We start from the raw sequence: 16,326 nt of genomic DNA on the forward strand, positions 1-16,326 counted from the left end.
ACAGTGTTCTGATACAGCCTTTTTTATGGTGTAATTGTTTTGTATAATCCATTTTCTTCGGGCACCTCTTAGCTTCTGTCTGAAGCTGTTACTGCTATAATGAATGCAGTCATAAATCTGTCACAGGTAACAAGCTAAATTTAGAGCTCAATAAACCAGGGGAGAGTATGCTGTAGATAAGTGAACTCGTCGAGATGCAGTTGTTACAATGGTGGCACGAAAAAATCCACTTCTGACAGATTAACAGAAGAGGACATAGACTATTTGGTTGCCTCACTGATTCACCATGATTACCTAGAGTCCAGTAAACAAAGATGCTGCGTGAAAATACAGGAACAGTTAGAGCATGTTACCCTGCCTTAACTCCCCCCAAAGAGTGGAGGTGTTAGCTGCCACAGATGAGTGTGCTGGACTGGCCTGTTTCCCTCAGCCATCCCACAGTGGAGATGTAAGGCAGCGTTTCTGTAAAGGATAGAGCTGCACAGCTCCACCACTCAACTGAAGGGGATCCCAGTTCTTCCAAAGACACAAAGGGTCTGAAACTGGAATTAGGAGCTATCAGGCAGGACAGGACCCAGTGCTCCTGCACCTGGACCAAGGCGGTGTGGGAGCTGACTGTAATGAAACTAAGGACATGGTTTAGTGTTGGACTTGGCTGTCCTAGGTTTAATGGTTGAACTCAATGGTCTTAAAAGTATTTTACAACTTAAACAATTCTGTGATTCTATGAAGATACACATATTCTGTTATTCTGTGAAGGTACCCACCTGACCTCCACCAGCATGATCCCTAGGGCGGTGTGTCCCTAGACAGAATTTGGCAGTCGTGCGTGCCTCAGAGCTGGGCAAGCTGAGTTCCCGCAGTTAAACAGCTGATTGATTGTCAATACTGACACTATTGTAACATTTCTTTCTCTTTTGAGGAAAAGAAACTTACAGAAGAAAAACCAGTGGAAAGATGAAGGCCAAATGATACAAGAAATAACAAGATGAAGAGAAGCCATGTTTAAGAATGATCCAATCTTCTGAATTCCAAAACTAATAGATGTTAAGTAAGGGGGATAAGTGAAAGGAGTAGGAACAAGTGAAGGACAACAGAAGGGAAGGCATGGCAGGGAAAGGAGAGGGTCAAATGCAAGCAGAAAAAAAATTAAGCAAGCAGGTCAAATAATAGAGATGTAACTCCTTTGCCACATCTGGTTTAGTCTGCATTTCCCCCTTGTGCCTTCACAGTGAGCTACGATGTGGCAGCAGCAGGGCAGTGCTGGATGGGATGCTCCAGCAGAGAGTAGGACTGAGGCTGCGCAGAGCAGCTCCTGCTGCCGTTGCCTCCTTTGCTGTAATGCTGGAACACAGCCTGTCCAGAAGTGTTTGCTCCAAGAGTGAGTGAGTTTGTCATCATGTCTGCTCAGTGGAAGAGAAAAGTCTTTGCAGCAGAGGGTTGTAAGAGCTGCTGATGTGGCACTCCTTCATGCACTGTGTGATGGGTGATGTCTGGTGAGCTTGGCAGTGGACAGCCCTGGACAGGTGGCAGGACTTTGGTGCTCCAGCATACGGATGGAAGTGGTGATCGTTTCTGAGCTGAACTGAACATTCATGTGGTGATGGCTTTGGAGCTGAGCAGCCATAAAGATTCAGTAGCTCTCTTTGGTTTTTCAAATGTCATTTACATTAGCATCATATAATTGAATCAGTAGCACTTTACTGGAAAGGTTAAATTCTGTCTTTTAAAAATTAAATCATCTGTTTAGCTGTCAGCCACAGCCAGGCCCTCCTGTTGCCTCGAGAAGGATGAAACATTGGCATGTTGACATACAAATCATACTGCTGGGGAATGCATTAACTCGCTTATTGATGACTGCATTGTGCCACAGTGTTGCTTCTTGTAATTGAGGGCTCTCTGCTGGGTTCATTGCATGTAGAATCTGTGGAAATTACTAGCACATCACATTTCCATAAGTAAAGTATTTCCTACAGTATGGATTTGAAGACTCCCTAACTGCCATGCATTACTCAAACGAAAAATGTTATGAGAGTATATACCAGCAGAGTAAAGTTTTTATGCATAGAGAATATTTTGAGACCTATTGATAGAGCTGGGGAAAGCCATCACATTAGCTGGGTCCAAGGGCCCTTTGTAGGTGACTGATGAAAGCTGCATTTGTTGCTGATCACAAAGAAATGTGCATCATTACGTTCATAGAGTGACTTTTGCCTTGCCATCCGTGACATAACCTAATAGCTAAAATTAACTCTATAGTGAAGCATTCATAGGAACTGTTGGATTCAGGTGACAGTTCTTACTGATGTGATGTTCCATTAAGAGTTCTCCTAAGGTAATGTTAATATTCTGATTATTTGCCAATAAATAAATGTTTTCTTTAGTCAGAAGCCTGCAGTTTTATATAGCTCCAGAAGACAGTTTTGCAAAACCAGGGAGTTCTTTTAATTCCCATTCTGTCTTCAGTAGAAAACGTGCCAGAATATTGCAGATAGCATGGAACAGTGCTTGAACTATTACCTGTGTGACTGAGAAGTCCATTCATCTTGTTAAAGCTGTCCTACTACATTACCCTTTCTGTAACCCTGGTAACAACTTCAAATACTTTGATATTTGAAAAGTCTAAAATATAACTTGCCCTTAAAAGGCTGAGTGTTTTTTTGAGACTCCCTGTGCAAGAGGGGGGGGGGGGAAATCTTTTCTCTCTACAGAAGGCATTAAGTGATGATGGATGTGCATTTCTTCATGAAAAAGCCAATCCTTACCACTTGTGAGATGAAAGACGATGTGAGCAGCACTGACAAGTGTCCTCTCTCTTTACCTGCCCACAGAGTTCAGAAATCCTTCTCTCCAAGTGATGCAGGAGTGGATTTTTCAGGAGGCAGTCAATAACATAAATAAATAATAATTTGATCCCTCTGGTTAATACTGCTAAGGTCAAAGAGATTCTATCTGGAGCTATTTAAAATACTCTTAGCATGCAGACATAGAGCTGTCAGTAGTGCTAAGTGCCTTATCTTGCTGAGGAGTGTATACAACCCTTATGAAACTATTCTTAAGTATTCGGGTTACTATATTTAGCTCCAGCTCATAACAAGACAAAGAGCACTTAGCTAAATGTGGTCCTGAAGTGCTTAATCTGGTTAAGAATAGTTTGTCCTTAGGTGTCTTCTACTAAGACTTCTTGTAGCTCACCTTCCTGCTGCATCATGCAAAAAGCTTCTCTGTGTGTTTGGGCCTGTGAATTCTTTTATGGCCATGTATTCTCTTAGAACCTCAAAGTCTGGTATTGACTGAGCACATTTCTCACAGTCATTGGGGATGTCCCACTGGTGCTGATGTGGAAAGCATCATTCCTCTGCCCCTTGCAGCTCACATCATAAAGACTGGAGAATCTGGGGGTTTGTTTCCCAGTTTAGACTCGCTGAGCATTAATTGGACTGTTGTCTGACTCAATGACCAAACAGCTTCCCTCAACCTACTGTTATTCAAGCTGGCTGGAAGGGCAACCACGTGTGCAAGGCAGCAAACCTGTCAGGCTTCCTGGGAGTTTCCAGGTGTTGGACAGCCCATGGGCAGGAAAGACAGTGTGAAGGTTTCTATGTACAGCTTTGCACTCAGAGCTTGGGAAGCATCTTTTAGAATACATATAGAATACATAGAATAAACCAGGTTGGAAGAGACCTTCAAGATTTGGACTCAAACTTTCATACACTTAAACCCATACAGAAAAAAATATTTCCAGAGAAAGTGTGATAGGTTTGCTTCACAAGCAATTTTCATAATGTAACTCATTGCTCTAGAAAGTGTTTTCTCCATACCTACACATCTCTGAAGTTATTTAGGAAAGTTTCTGTGTGGGTCATAATTCTAGAGGAGAAACAACTGTGTGAGTTGGATAAAACAGCACTGACTGACGAGCAGCAGTAACTAAGATGAGCACCTTGGGTTTATGGTAGCTCAAAAGGGTAAAATATGATCACACACTCCTTTTGAACTAGGGTAAAAGCTTGTAACTTGACCAGCATATAACAGCTGTGAGAACATAAGCAGAGCAGGTCCACTGTGTAGAGATTTGCTATGCAAGTGTTGTGTTTAGTAGCAGCTTCACTGAGCATATCCAGAGTTGCACAAGATTTCCCTGGAAGTTCATGTTCCAAACTGAAAAGGATCGCTTCACTCCAACTGCACTTGTTACTGATTCTCTTAGCACTGAAACATATGAGGCATTTATTTTCTTATGTTTTTATATGTTTTCCCATGTTCTTTTGTGTTAGGGGGTTCAAGCCCCTTTACAGCTAACTTCCATCTTACTATTTACAAAACTGTATCACACTGTATCTGAGCCAAGAAGTGGACTGACATAATTTCATGAGGCTGCAAGGAGCAGGAATCTGGCCTTTTGTCTCACCTCACTCATGTAAACCTCCCCTGCAAAGCGCACTCACTGTGTCAGCCCTTTCCAGCATGCTTGTCTGATGTGTGTCTCTTGCAGTGATTCTTCACCCACCATCTGGTGTTTCCTTCCCTTTGAGCTGCTTTCACTAGTTGGAGAAACGAGCAAGCTCTCACTAGTCCTTTCAATGATCCAAAATGTGGGAATATGTTTGCTCATTCAGCATGATTACAAACATGTGATCCCTGGTAGTGGCAATGAGTTCTTTGCAGTGTCTTGAGCTGGTGTTGGAGCTAATGGCAACAGGAGAAACAACCATGAACCTAGGCTCAAAGCAGGGAGGGCACTTCAGGGGCTTTAAAAGCTTTTGCACTTGGAAGCCCAGCACTTGGCTGTTGTTGAAGGTATCGTTGATAATCATGTACAGTCTGGTTACATTTGTGTCCTTCCTGAGAATGTGGCTCATCTAAAGCCAAACAAGTTTCAACAGCCAGGGTTTCAGAGAGATGAGCCTACCCAGCCTCCTTCTGCAGCAGTGGGTGGTGCACACAGAGCCAGGAGACCCAGAACATGTCCAGCTCCTGATCCTGGAGGCTTTGCAGAGCTTTCAGCAGTTATACTTGAGCATATTTCTCATTTACAGTGGTAGACTTTTTCAGCTTGAAGTGATTGCTGCTCTCTAGGCTAAGTCTTGTCTGCAACCGTGCTTTAACTGGATTTACTTTTCCTTCCAGGATTATTTTTTCTCCATCTCTATTTACATGGTGATAAAAAGTGCTAATCCCACTCCATCAGTCTGGACTGATGAATCTGAGGAATAGACCAGGTAATTTCTAATTTGCTTTGTAGCTTTTGGTGACTCAGGCAGTGAGAACCACACCCTTCCTGTGGAGTGCATTCGTATTTTGGGACAGAAAAAAATCATACAATTTCTTCTGCCCATCTGCAGGGAGGAAGATCCTTGCCTTGGAACAGGAAAGGAAGGATAAATTTTTGTAGCTTTTACTGTGAGCAGCATCTTTGACTTCCTGTCAGTTGTGGGTGGATTTATTTCTTATTACTTCTATAGCCATCAAGTTGTTTGAGCTTGGAGTACTCTCAAAGCATGAAAAAAAACTGTTTGGATGTACGCATTGAAAAATGCCACTTGGGTGCTGGGCAGGATGGGAGGCTTTTGCCAGTGAAAGTGCTCACTAGAGATGGAGGCAGATGGGTGCTGATACCAGGGATGGGAGCGATTTCCTCTTTAGAGGTGTCTGAAGAGGGTGCAACCCAGCAGAGGTGACACAATGTGGCCTACATCTGCCTGACTCCCCAGGGTTCCCCAATGACTGTTCTGGTGCAGGGGCACATATAGAACCCAGGGAACTCAGGTCACATCCTCTTCTTTTCCCTGGTTACTGCCAGATAAGTAATAACTTGAAGTCTCGGGTATGAATCCCAGTGGTAGGATGCTACTTAGATGATGTGGTGGAAGTCCACCAGTGCACGCAGTGCTCATTTGCTGCAGGATGCTTTGGGTGAACCTGTCTATCCTGCCATCTCTTAGATGCTCTTAGAGTCCCCTGCTGTTGCCTAATACTAATCCTTTGGGAGAAAGTTTCCTTCTTCTTCCTATGCCCTTCTACTGGGAAAGAAATCTCAGGTCCTTTCAAACATTGCAGTGCCTGAAATCAGCCAGCAGCCTGCTTGAATTTCCCAAAGCAGGACCAGGCAAGTGCTCCCTGGTACAGACGTCAAAGTCAGATCGGCTCTCACATTTGCAGAGGAGGTGCTGGTGCCTTGGCAGCATTCCCCATCCTCTGGCAGAGGGGAGAGCAAAGGCAGGCAGAGGTGCTGCAGGCTCTTAGCTCTTTCCCTCTAAAGTCACATTTATGTAGCTATGTGTTTGGGCATATAGTAATGGTTTCAGTTCTCAAGCCTCTGCAGCTGACAGAGCAAGCAAGAAAATACACAATAAATGTGGAGTTGGGGAAAGGGAAGATTGAAACATTCAGGAGGTCATAAAGTACAAAGCAGTAGGTTTCACATTCTGACATCCTCAACAAGATCAGGGAATGTGCCTCAGTAAGTACTTCTGTCTCTTCCTTCCAGAACCCTGTGTTGTGTAAACGAACTGATGGATGAAGATGAGAAGGACAGGGCAAAGAGGTATGAAGGGATGCACAGAGCACTGAGAGTGGAAGCTCTCTCAAAGGAGAATTGTAAATGCTGTGTTGTCTGATGCTTGGAAAAGTACTTGGGACTGCTGATGTCAGAGGCAAAACCCCCATGCAGTGTTCAGGCTGTGTACAGCAGACCACAAACAGCATGGTTAAGTCACCATTTTCAAACTTCTCATAGTGTGTTTGACCACCTCTAAAGTGGGTTAATCAGCTGAGTGGTCCTTAAATTATGTTGTTGTGCCCTCAGAATCTCATGTTATCCCATGGCTGTTTATTATCTTGATGCAGGACTCCTGACCTGTGATTTTATTGGCATCACGCAGTGCTGCCCACCTGGGGTAGAGATCCCTGTGAAACTTAGAGAGCAGTCCTGCTTTAGCACAGGTAGGAGTTAGTGTCCCTTCAGAGAAGCACTTGGCTCAGTTCTAATCAGTCATCATACTCGAGTGCCAAAACAGAGATGGCTGTGAATGTAAATGCTGGATCTGAGAACCTCCAAATGCCAGCCTGAATATGAATAGAAATGCTTTCTGCATACCACGCTTGATCTAGATCACAGGAAGCATGTATCATCATGAATACACTTGAAAAGAACATAATTAATACTGGAAGAGGCTGTATGAAAATAGGTTATCTCAGATAACACGTTGGAAGAAATGGAATGGATTTGTTTTCTCCTTTATTGTATTTAACAGAGGAGAAAACTAATAAAACATCCTTCATTTGTACTAATGCAACCTGGAAACTACCCTGTGCTTTCTGCAGCCAGACTCTTAACATCTCCAGCTTCATGTATCACAGCAGCAGATTTTCAAAACCAGATACTAGAGCATGTGCTTGACTCTATTCTTCAGTCGAGTTGTCTCTGCACACTGTTGCCTCTTGATATGCTGCTTTTGCAAGTACAAATCAGGGAATAAGGAATCCTTCACATTTTGACCTTTGTATGTCTGTGTACTGACTGCAAAACTAAAGTTTATAATAGTGAGGTGGGCAAAATGTGAGCATGTAAGATGCCAGGTCATCTCTTACTGGAGAAATTTCACCCATAACACTTTCACCTCATTATCAGTGTTTTTGAAACAATGGGAGATGCCTCTGAAATGTACATAAGGATTTGGTCTTGCTCAAATGGCTGTAAATAGTGTTTGTTAACTCCAAGTGTTGCTTGTTCACAGTGAGTTCAGTGATGCTGCAAGGCTCTAAGCAGCTGCAAGGCACTTAAGCCCTAGACTGATTTTAAAGAAATGAGTAGTCCCAGCAGAGTTTAGATTCTTGTATTTTAAAGTGTTTTGCTGGGGCAGGACCGTTTGCCTCTCCCTGGATCAAGCTGCAACTTCATTTTACTTAGCAGTATTTATACTTCTGTCATCCAGGGCATCACGCAACAAATCCGAAAAGAAGAGGAGAGACCAGTTCAATGTCCTCATTAAAGAGCTCTGCACGATGCTACAGGGCCATGGCCACCCTCTCAAGATGGACAAGTCCACAATACTGCAGAGGACCATCGACTTCTTACAGAAACAGAAAGGTACTGCAAGGTGCTGGTCTGGTCCTGTGGAAGACACTGGCTCTGCAGCCAGTTTCTGCTCAGAAGATGAAAACTGTTTTTCCCAAGCATCTAAGATCTCCAGCAAGGACATGAACCTAAGGGAGGGGCAGAGTAAGGCACAGCACTTGGCCTTAGGAAATGGGCAAGGTTTGAATGCAGTGCTGACCACTTAAACATAGATGTGCTTGAAAAGATGCAGTGCTGTGTGCTTTATGATGCAGTCACTGTCTGGCCTTTGTATCCCTGGCATGCTTCATACCCACTCAAACAGAGCATGAGGGAGAAAGAGCTGAAGAGCAGCATGCACTACAAAAGCCAGGGAAAATGGGGTTCTCTGCCCTGTTCCCAGGTCTCCTGGGGTAGAAGATGGTTAGGTACAGCCTGTTCTGCTGCCTGGCCATTCCTGTGAGCCTTCCTGAAACAGCTCCAGAGTCACAGACACTCTCTGCTCATGGTGATGCTCAGCTACTCTGAAACTAGCCCATTGACCTTAATTTTTGAAGGATTTCTTCAAACCAAAATGTCTCCTCTTCCTTTGCCTGATTTCTAATGTGCTTGTGTCGTGACAGTGTGGAAAATGACTGTTGCATACAAGAAGACTTTGTGTGGAGAATGATCTGAGGATGATTCCTCTGAAAGCTTCTTAAAAGAAATCTAGTCTTACTTGAAAATGAAAAAAAAAAATCGAACTAGCATGAGTCATGTTGCTTTTTGATGTTTTCTCTTTAAGAAATCACAGCACAGACAGAAGCCTGTGAGATTAGACAAGACTGGAAGCCTTCATTTCTTAGCAACGAGGAGTTCACCCAGTTGATGTTAGAGGTAAGAAGAAATTAAAGCTGCATAGATTAGTGAGAAGTAATCAGTTCAGTGGAGTAGATCAGAGCTGTACAGTTCCTTTTCACCTGTAGGTTCCAGTGTTAATGTTAATGATTTCTACTCTACTGGCACATATAATGCAAACCTGAGGGAGACCAGTGTTGTGCTAAATGCTTTGCCAACACAGAATTAAAAATATGATTGCTTCCCCTTAAAGATAAACAGCCTTTCATTTAGGAATGAAGACAAATTTGGCCTGGTGAAAGAGAAAAAGAATTGCCCTTCTTAGAAGAGCTGCTAGAGCTAGCACTTTCAGCAAAAACTTGAAAGGACCTGAAAAAAAGCAGAGCAGCTCTCTGCCTCCCACGTCCCATTAGCCAGGCAGCATTTACTTTGCTGCTTTTGCTGCTGCTGCAATGCTGTGCTTGTGATGTGACTGCTGTATCTTTTCCTTGGATTGCTTTTAAGTGCATCCAGGAGAACAGCTCTGATACCCTCACCTCTAAAATGCATAGCTGATCTATAAACACCCCAGGAGCCTGCATTTTTCCTTTCTTAAGGATGTGGCTTCAGGTTTGTGCTGCATGCTCCTCTGGCAAGGACGTCTCCTACCCTGCGTGGGCAGCTGCTGCTCTTTGCCCCACCAAAATAAGGGTGTATGCTGGGCTGAGCTGGGAGGTGCTGCAGTGTCTTAGTTATTCCTTTTCATCAGGATGTCATGACTCACCTCCCTGGAAAAGACTGTTCATTCTTTCTGGGAATTTTTCTCACCAAATAAGCTAGTTTGTTCCATCTGAATCAAAACAAATCTCCCCCCACCCCCATCCCCTCCTTTGAAGAAAGAGAGATAAAGCCCTTTAATAACTGTTGGCTTGCTGGATTATGTTAGATGTTGAACAGTTCCCTTAAAATTGGTGGGGTTTCTTTCAGAGAGGGCTTATTTTCAGCAAAGGCAGGGTATGATAGTGAGGTGTGGAAGATGGTGAATGCTGCATCTTTGGCTCCCTGTAGCTAAGCTGCAGAGCAGCATAACAGTTATCTTCAGAAGAGCTAACTGTGCATAGTGCCAGTAGAGATTAAGCCGCCTAGATCTTGGTAGGTGTTAGAGAGGAATAGGGACAGACACTGGGTCAGTGGTACAGGAAGATGTTGTGAGGAACAGGAAGAACACCAAAGAGGAAAGCACGTGCAGTAAGAACAGGAAGAACACCCAAAGAGGAAAGCACATGCAGTAAGAGCAGGGAGAACACCCAAAGAGGAAAGCACATGCAGTAAGAGCAGGGAGAACACCCAAAGAGGAAAGCACATGCAGTAAGAGCAGGGAGAACACCCAAAGAGGAAAGCACATGTGTGGCAGTTTGGGCTGGGTGCCTCCTGCTGCTGCCATACGGGGTGCACCTCTGGTGCCCCGGGTGTGCAGCCCAGTGGATGGACACAGGAAGCTGCGTATTTCATACCCATAATGTCCTGCTCCCTATAAATCCATCTGCAAGGTCCTACACTTCCTCTTTCTTCTCTTGCTGCTACCGTGGGAGATGTTCCCTATCTGGTAATGGAAGGGGAGTTATCTCAAGGCCTCTTAGGCCTAATGCCAAGGAGGAGAAGGGGGAAGGGCACTCTCAGATCTGGCCATCTGAGATTAGCCTAACAGTGGAGGGGGGGAAGAAAGAGCCCTGGGGGGTTTTGGGTGTACCCTCAGGTAGGGAGAAGGGGAATGCTGGGAGGTTTCTGTGTATGCTTTGGGATCTTCTTTTGTGACTGTGCTTGTGGTTCTCTGTAAAACACTGTATAAAACTCTGTAAAACTTCCCATCACTTCTGCAATCCGTTTGTGTGAGTCTCATCATTTTTCTGCCCTGGTGGGAGGCAAGGGAGGATCTGCCTTCAAACTGGGACAACATGCAGTAAGAGCAGGGAGGTCACCCGAAGAGGAAAGCACATGCAGTCACTCAAAAGGGCCAGAAACCACTGTGAATAAGGAAGGGGAAATAAAATGTGAATTTAGCATGTCACTGGCCTAACAAATGAATGCTTTAAGCAGAATAAATAAATCTCTAGATCCCGTCTATAGTGTCCGGCAGTTGCTAAAAACGCAGCATTGTGTATTTTTCCTGTCTCTGCTTATCCATCCATCCATCCATCCATTCCTCTGTTCATCCATCCACAGTGCTGGGTTTGCCATGCTGATATCTAACATCTTCATACACACCAAACTGGTTAACTGTTGTGCAATGCAGAACACGTAATGAAGTGAATGAAGTCACTAGGATTGCGTAGGAGTAGAAATTCTAACCACTGCCGTCTTGCTTCATGTTGGATAAATACTCCCTGGGTGAAAAATACAAGTCAATTTGATAGTAATGAGCAAGAAAGAATCTGAGAAGAATGTTGAATCAGACAGCATGTGTTATTTTTCTTCTTCCTCACTGAACTGCCATTTCCATAATCGATTTGTGTTATTTTTAGGCTGTTAGAAGCATTAACAAAGAATGCAGGAGTTTATCATATTTTAAGTTGTTCCCTTGCATAATTCTTGTAAACTTTTTCCTCTTTTTTTTGCCTGCTTTTTGTCATTAGGCACTAGATGGCTTTCTCATTGCTCTTACCACTGATGGGATTATTATTTATGTATCTGATAGTGTTTCATCTCTGCTTGGACACTTACCGGTAAGTTCTGACCACGCAAAATGGTTAAGCATCATTCCCCTGCCTTAACACTGCCCCATCACTGCAGGACTGGGGATGAGTTTTGTCCAGCCAAAAAGGCTGTAGGTGGGGAATAAACCAACAAACTCTTAGGGAGTCTGTCAGGATCCTGCAACAGATTCTCTCTCAGGGTCTGCAAGTTAGCTACAAAACAGTTGTATGCAAAATCACTGTACTCCTAGCTCAGCACATCTGGTCTTGGATGATCCCACCAGGGAGATGGGAAATCTCATGCCTGTCCAATCTGTGTATACTGGAGCTCTTTACACATAATGGAAAGATTGTTTCAGGACTGAATCTATGCTCTTCTAGTGATGTGGAGGTTTTCTACCGTGGGCCCATGACCTTTAGCAACAAGTGGATAGCCCCAGAGCTTTCTGGGAGAATTTCTAGAAATCAGTTAGCTATTAGGTGCAGAAATTTCTGCTGGTCCCACAAAAGCATCTTTTAGATGCTTGTCTGGTGCCAAGCGTGAGGCACCAGTGATGCGATATGAGGGCAAATTTTAGCACACAGTTAACCTGACTGAGCCTCCCGCTGTGCAAACAAACAAACAGATGCTGACATTTTGGCAGAACCCCTTTGGTCAGGATGTGTGGGTTTATGAGAACTGAAACACTTGCAGGTCAAGCTGATTTTGTTAGTTATTCAGGTTATGTGAGGAGGAGCTCTCCGCTTCTGTCTCGTGTTTCCGAAGGGAAATGTTTCAAATCTTAGTTTTGGTGTGATATTTCTCATCATGTTGCATTCCTGTGGTATCAAGGACTCTTCTCCAGCTTGCATCTGACTGAACTGAAAGGCAGCCTCTGGGACCCATTCAAACATTTGCAAATAGATAGCAGCCCCGGAGTGAAATAACCTGAGGGTTACATTCAGCCCTAGATCCGTCTGCAGCTCGATTGGGCTTCCTTGTCTTAAGCATCCGCACTAGCTGTGCTCTGTGTGGGATGAAGAGGTGTGTGGTTGTGTCAGGCTGTGCTGCTGAACATGACAAAGCATTCTTTTGTATCAGTCAGATTTGGTGGACCAAAATATATTAAACTTTCTGCCTGAGCGGGAGCAGAGCGAGGTGTACAAGCTCCTTTCTCCACATGTGCTCATGACAGATCCTGTTGCAGCTGATTTTCTGAACGGTAAGCTCTGCTCTTCTCTGTCACTCAGAGGAAATTTGCCAAAGGCAAACAGCCCCCCAGGGAGCCTGCACAGAGCTCTCCAGCTTTTTCATTCCCCTGCCTTCCACTTCTGTTTTCCTGCACTTAGTGCTTCTGGTTTTTAATTCAGCACATCATCTAATGTTCATACATGCTCCCAGGACTTGGTCTTTGATTTAGACAGTCTCTGTTTTGTTGTCTGCTCTGCAGCATAGGGCAGTGAAGTTGCCCTCGTTAATTAATCTTAAATTATTTTTTCCCAAGACAAGATGCTGGACTGAGCCAGTGAAAGGAGTGAGGGACTTAGGGGAAGGACAGGAGAAATCCTAAAGGGTGTTGGCAGAGTGTGTGTTGCTTAGGAAGCTTGCATGTCTCAGGATACCTAAGGAACCCTACATGCAATTTAAGCAATAGCCTTCCTATCTGAACAGTCCATCCAGATCTGTATGGCTGGCTGCTATCCCACCCCCAAAATGTTCCCATCCTGCAGATAATGTTCCCATCAGGCATTAATATCATCTGAGCATCCACACTCCACCAAGCTTGTATTGGTAGTCCTATTTACCAGTGGTTTTGCCATGGCCAAGCAGTGCTTGCTTCCCCACTCTGCTTCCCATAGGCATCAGTGGGAACTGGGCAGTCCTCACACTGGTGTTCTGCCCTGGGTTGGCTTCCCTCTGGCTGAGGACTGCGTGGTCTAATCCATGGAGATCAGACCTTGGGCAGAAAATTCAATACAAGCTTGTCACAGTGCCCTCCACAGTTAATGGAAAGGCTTAGAGTGACTTCAGTGCCTTCTGGATCTGGGTCCTGCTGAGCAGTACCAGAGTGGAGTGCTGCAAAATCACTTCACAGTTTTGCATAAAGTTGTGCATGGACAAAGTCAGAGGAAAATACTGCTGATCGGTATGCCAAGGGTTCACAACCAGCATAGTGGGGTGGCTGCAAAGGCATGGGAGAAAGGGTAAGAAGAGATCTCCGTAAGCAGAAGCAGCTAATCATTGCTCCTAGTAGTCACATTCTTACTTAGGGAAATGGAGACCATTGCAGCAGGGTGTGCTCATATACCACAGCAGCAGGGTTGGCATCAGCACCTAGATCAGTATGTGGTGTGTGCTGAAGTGCAGGCTTCTGGTAACACTGTGTATGACTCCCTCTATTTCTCTCGTTTCAGCAGAAAAACAGATAGAATTCTGCTGCCATTTAGCAAGAGGCAGCTTAGATCCAAATGAACCCCTGATGTATGAATATGTGAAATTTGTAGTGGATTTTAAGTATTTTACTCATGGTAAGTTACGGCTCCAGCCTACCTTTACCTCTCTCCTGTAAATTGTGTGTTGTTCTGCAGCCTCCTAAAGGCCTTGTTGCAGCTGAAAATGCCCCATAATTGGCAGAGATGGAATGAGATGTGGATATGTTGGAGATAGTTTTCATACAAAAGTGGTGGGGAGGCTGTTGGTCAGAAATGAGCTTTATTCTACGTGCTGTGTTTGAAGAAGGCATAGCAGACTGATTCTGCCTCCCTTGCACCCACTGCCAATTGTAAAGCAGCCTACTTATTCAAGTAACCAGTAAAATGTACTGTTCTGTTTCACTTGTGACAATCAGATGACACATTTTAAAGATTAAGTAGTTTGAGCAGCCTGTAAAATCCTGAATCTTGCAAGTCTTGAGCTGGGAAAGGCTGACGACGAGACTGTAGCTGCACACTGAGCCGCTCAGAGCTCTGTTACAAAGCTTCCCTGCAAGGCAGGGGTAGGTGGTTACAACTGTGTTAACTCAGAGCCAAAAGGGTCATACTTTAAATAACATCAGCGTGTATCAGTGTGGCATTGCTTTGTGGGGAGGAGGAGTTCGCTGCTTGGGTTTCATCAGTCATTGTACCTGTCTTAACATGAAAAGAAAGCTCTCCTTCCTCTTCTTCTTAAATAAATTGTCTGGTTCTGTCTAGTGCCTACACCCTCCTGTAATGGCTTTGAGTCAGCTATTGCACGAGCTTTCAGGTCAGCCACGGAGGAGCAGATTTGCCTTGTAGCAACTGTTCGTCTTGTCACACCGCAGTTCTTAAAGGTGAGAGCTCGGCGGCTGCGTCTCGCCTTTCATCTGGGGGCTGGCCGGTGCCCAGCGGCGGAGCCGCTGCTGCTGCCACCAGCCGTCTGCTGCGCTCTTGCAGCAGCCTCTCAAAGAGCACATTCAGCAGCACAGATTGTTTGTGCGGAGGGTTGGTATCTGAGAGAGGACACCACAGCGTTGCAGAGTGGGAGACAACATAAGCACGTATTTTGGAATGAGGAGAGAGAAAGGCAACCAGCAACAGAACAAGAGGACTCGGTCTCCACCTGCACAGGGGGAGGTTTAGGCTTGGTCTTAGAAAGAAGATCTTCACAGAAAGAGATTGCCCATTGGACTGGGCTGCTCAGGGAGGTGGTGGGGTCGACATCACTGGAGGTGTTTAAGAAAAGACTGGATGAGGCACTTAGCTCCATGGTCTAGTTAGTTAGATAGGGTTGGTGATTGGTTGGACTTGATGACCTTAGAGGTCTCTTCCAGCCTGGTTGATTCTGTGATTCTGTGAAAACAGGAGTGGCTTCTATGAAGAGGTGTTCTGGTGATGGGGTGTCTCATAGCAGTCAGCCCAAGAAGCACCAATACAATGTGACCAACTAAACCCCCTCAAAAGTCGCAGCCCATTGCTCCTCTGTGTAAGAAGGCTGTTCCATGGACTGTCTGTAAGAGTCCTGGGGTGCAGTGCAGTCATAGCAGTGATAACCACCGTAGGTCCTTCTCGCTCCAGAGAGCATTAGCCAGCTCAGTTTGAGGCTGCACCTGGTGCTGTTAATCCGCATTCAGATACCAATATTTACCAAAAAAATGGGAAATTCTGCCAACAGAGTGCAGGAGGAGGCCCTTGGACTATTTATCCTAGCTCTGAAATTCAGCCCAGGGTAAATTATTCAGATACTTTTCACCAGTTTATGCATCTATAAAAGAAGGCTTATGCAGTCCTTGGAGGAAAATGAGTAGTGCTTTAAAAGCACTGTGTTTTGCTAGTGCTTGTTATGCCAAGAGTATACATCCTTGCTCTTCGTAAGAGGACTCCTTTTGTCAGTTCATACATTTGAATGTCTGAATAGGGCAACTGTTTTGCAGGAGCTCTGCAATGTTGAAGAGCCATGTGAAGAATTTACATCAAGGCATAGTTTGGAATGGAAGTTTTTATTCTTGGACCACAGGTAAGAGATTTGGGTTTAGTTACTGAAGAATAAACAAATTGTAGTTTAAAAACGGAAAACTTCTTATGGCATTGCCCAGTAGAATAGCTCTAAATGCAACTGAGGAAGTAGCAGTATTCTGAACTTACTTACTAAGCATCCTTAAAATGCTTTGCTCTTGTCTGAATTTTAGACAGGTAAGACACTGTATTAAATGGTAGGAAAATGTCTATAAACCTGTTGAACTTCACCACAATAGTAAGTCATTGAAACTGAGCAGCGTGGGTCCCGTTCCCTGTGCTGCTTTATCCCCTCTGTTTTCCAAA

The 16,326-nt window shown here is 44.5% G+C and overlaps 1 protein-coding gene across 7 annotated transcripts in view; it reads left to right on the forward strand.

The window, feature by feature from the left end:
* PASD1 (PAS domain containing repressor 1) overlaps positions 1-16,326 on the forward strand; it is a 103,845-nt gene that overhangs the window by 71,297 nt on the left and 16,222 nt on the right. For 5 of the 7 annotated variants that reach the window (XM_054169382.1, XM_054169383.1, XM_054169389.1 and 2 more), the window contains exons 2-10: positions 5,131-5,222; positions 6,491-6,547; positions 7,938-8,092; positions 8,844-8,935; positions 11,509-11,598; positions 12,650-12,770; positions 13,963-14,076; positions 14,740-14,858; positions 15,939-16,021. In XM_054169382.1, coding sequence (XP_054025357.1) covers positions 6,516-6,547; positions 7,938-8,092; positions 8,844-8,935; positions 11,509-11,598; positions 12,650-12,770; positions 13,963-14,076; positions 14,740-14,858; positions 15,939-16,021 — 806 coding nt within the window. In that variant the 5' untranslated portion in view covers positions 5,131-5,222; positions 6,491-6,515. Of the gene's footprint in view, positions 1-5,130; positions 5,223-6,490; positions 6,548-6,873; positions 6,946-7,937; positions 8,093-8,843; positions 8,936-11,508; positions 11,599-12,649; positions 12,771-13,962; positions 14,077-14,739; positions 14,859-15,938; positions 16,022-16,326 lie in introns of those variants that run through there. The other 2 variants (XM_054169385.1, XM_054169387.1) reach the window with 2 other exon arrangements.

This window comes from Dryobates pubescens, chromosome 18 (genome assembly GCF_014839835.1).
Source record: "Dryobates pubescens isolate bDryPub1 chromosome 18, bDryPub1.pri, whole genome shotgun sequence".
Classification (NCBI taxonomy): Eukaryota; Metazoa; Chordata; class Aves; order Piciformes; family Picidae; genus Dryobates; species Dryobates pubescens.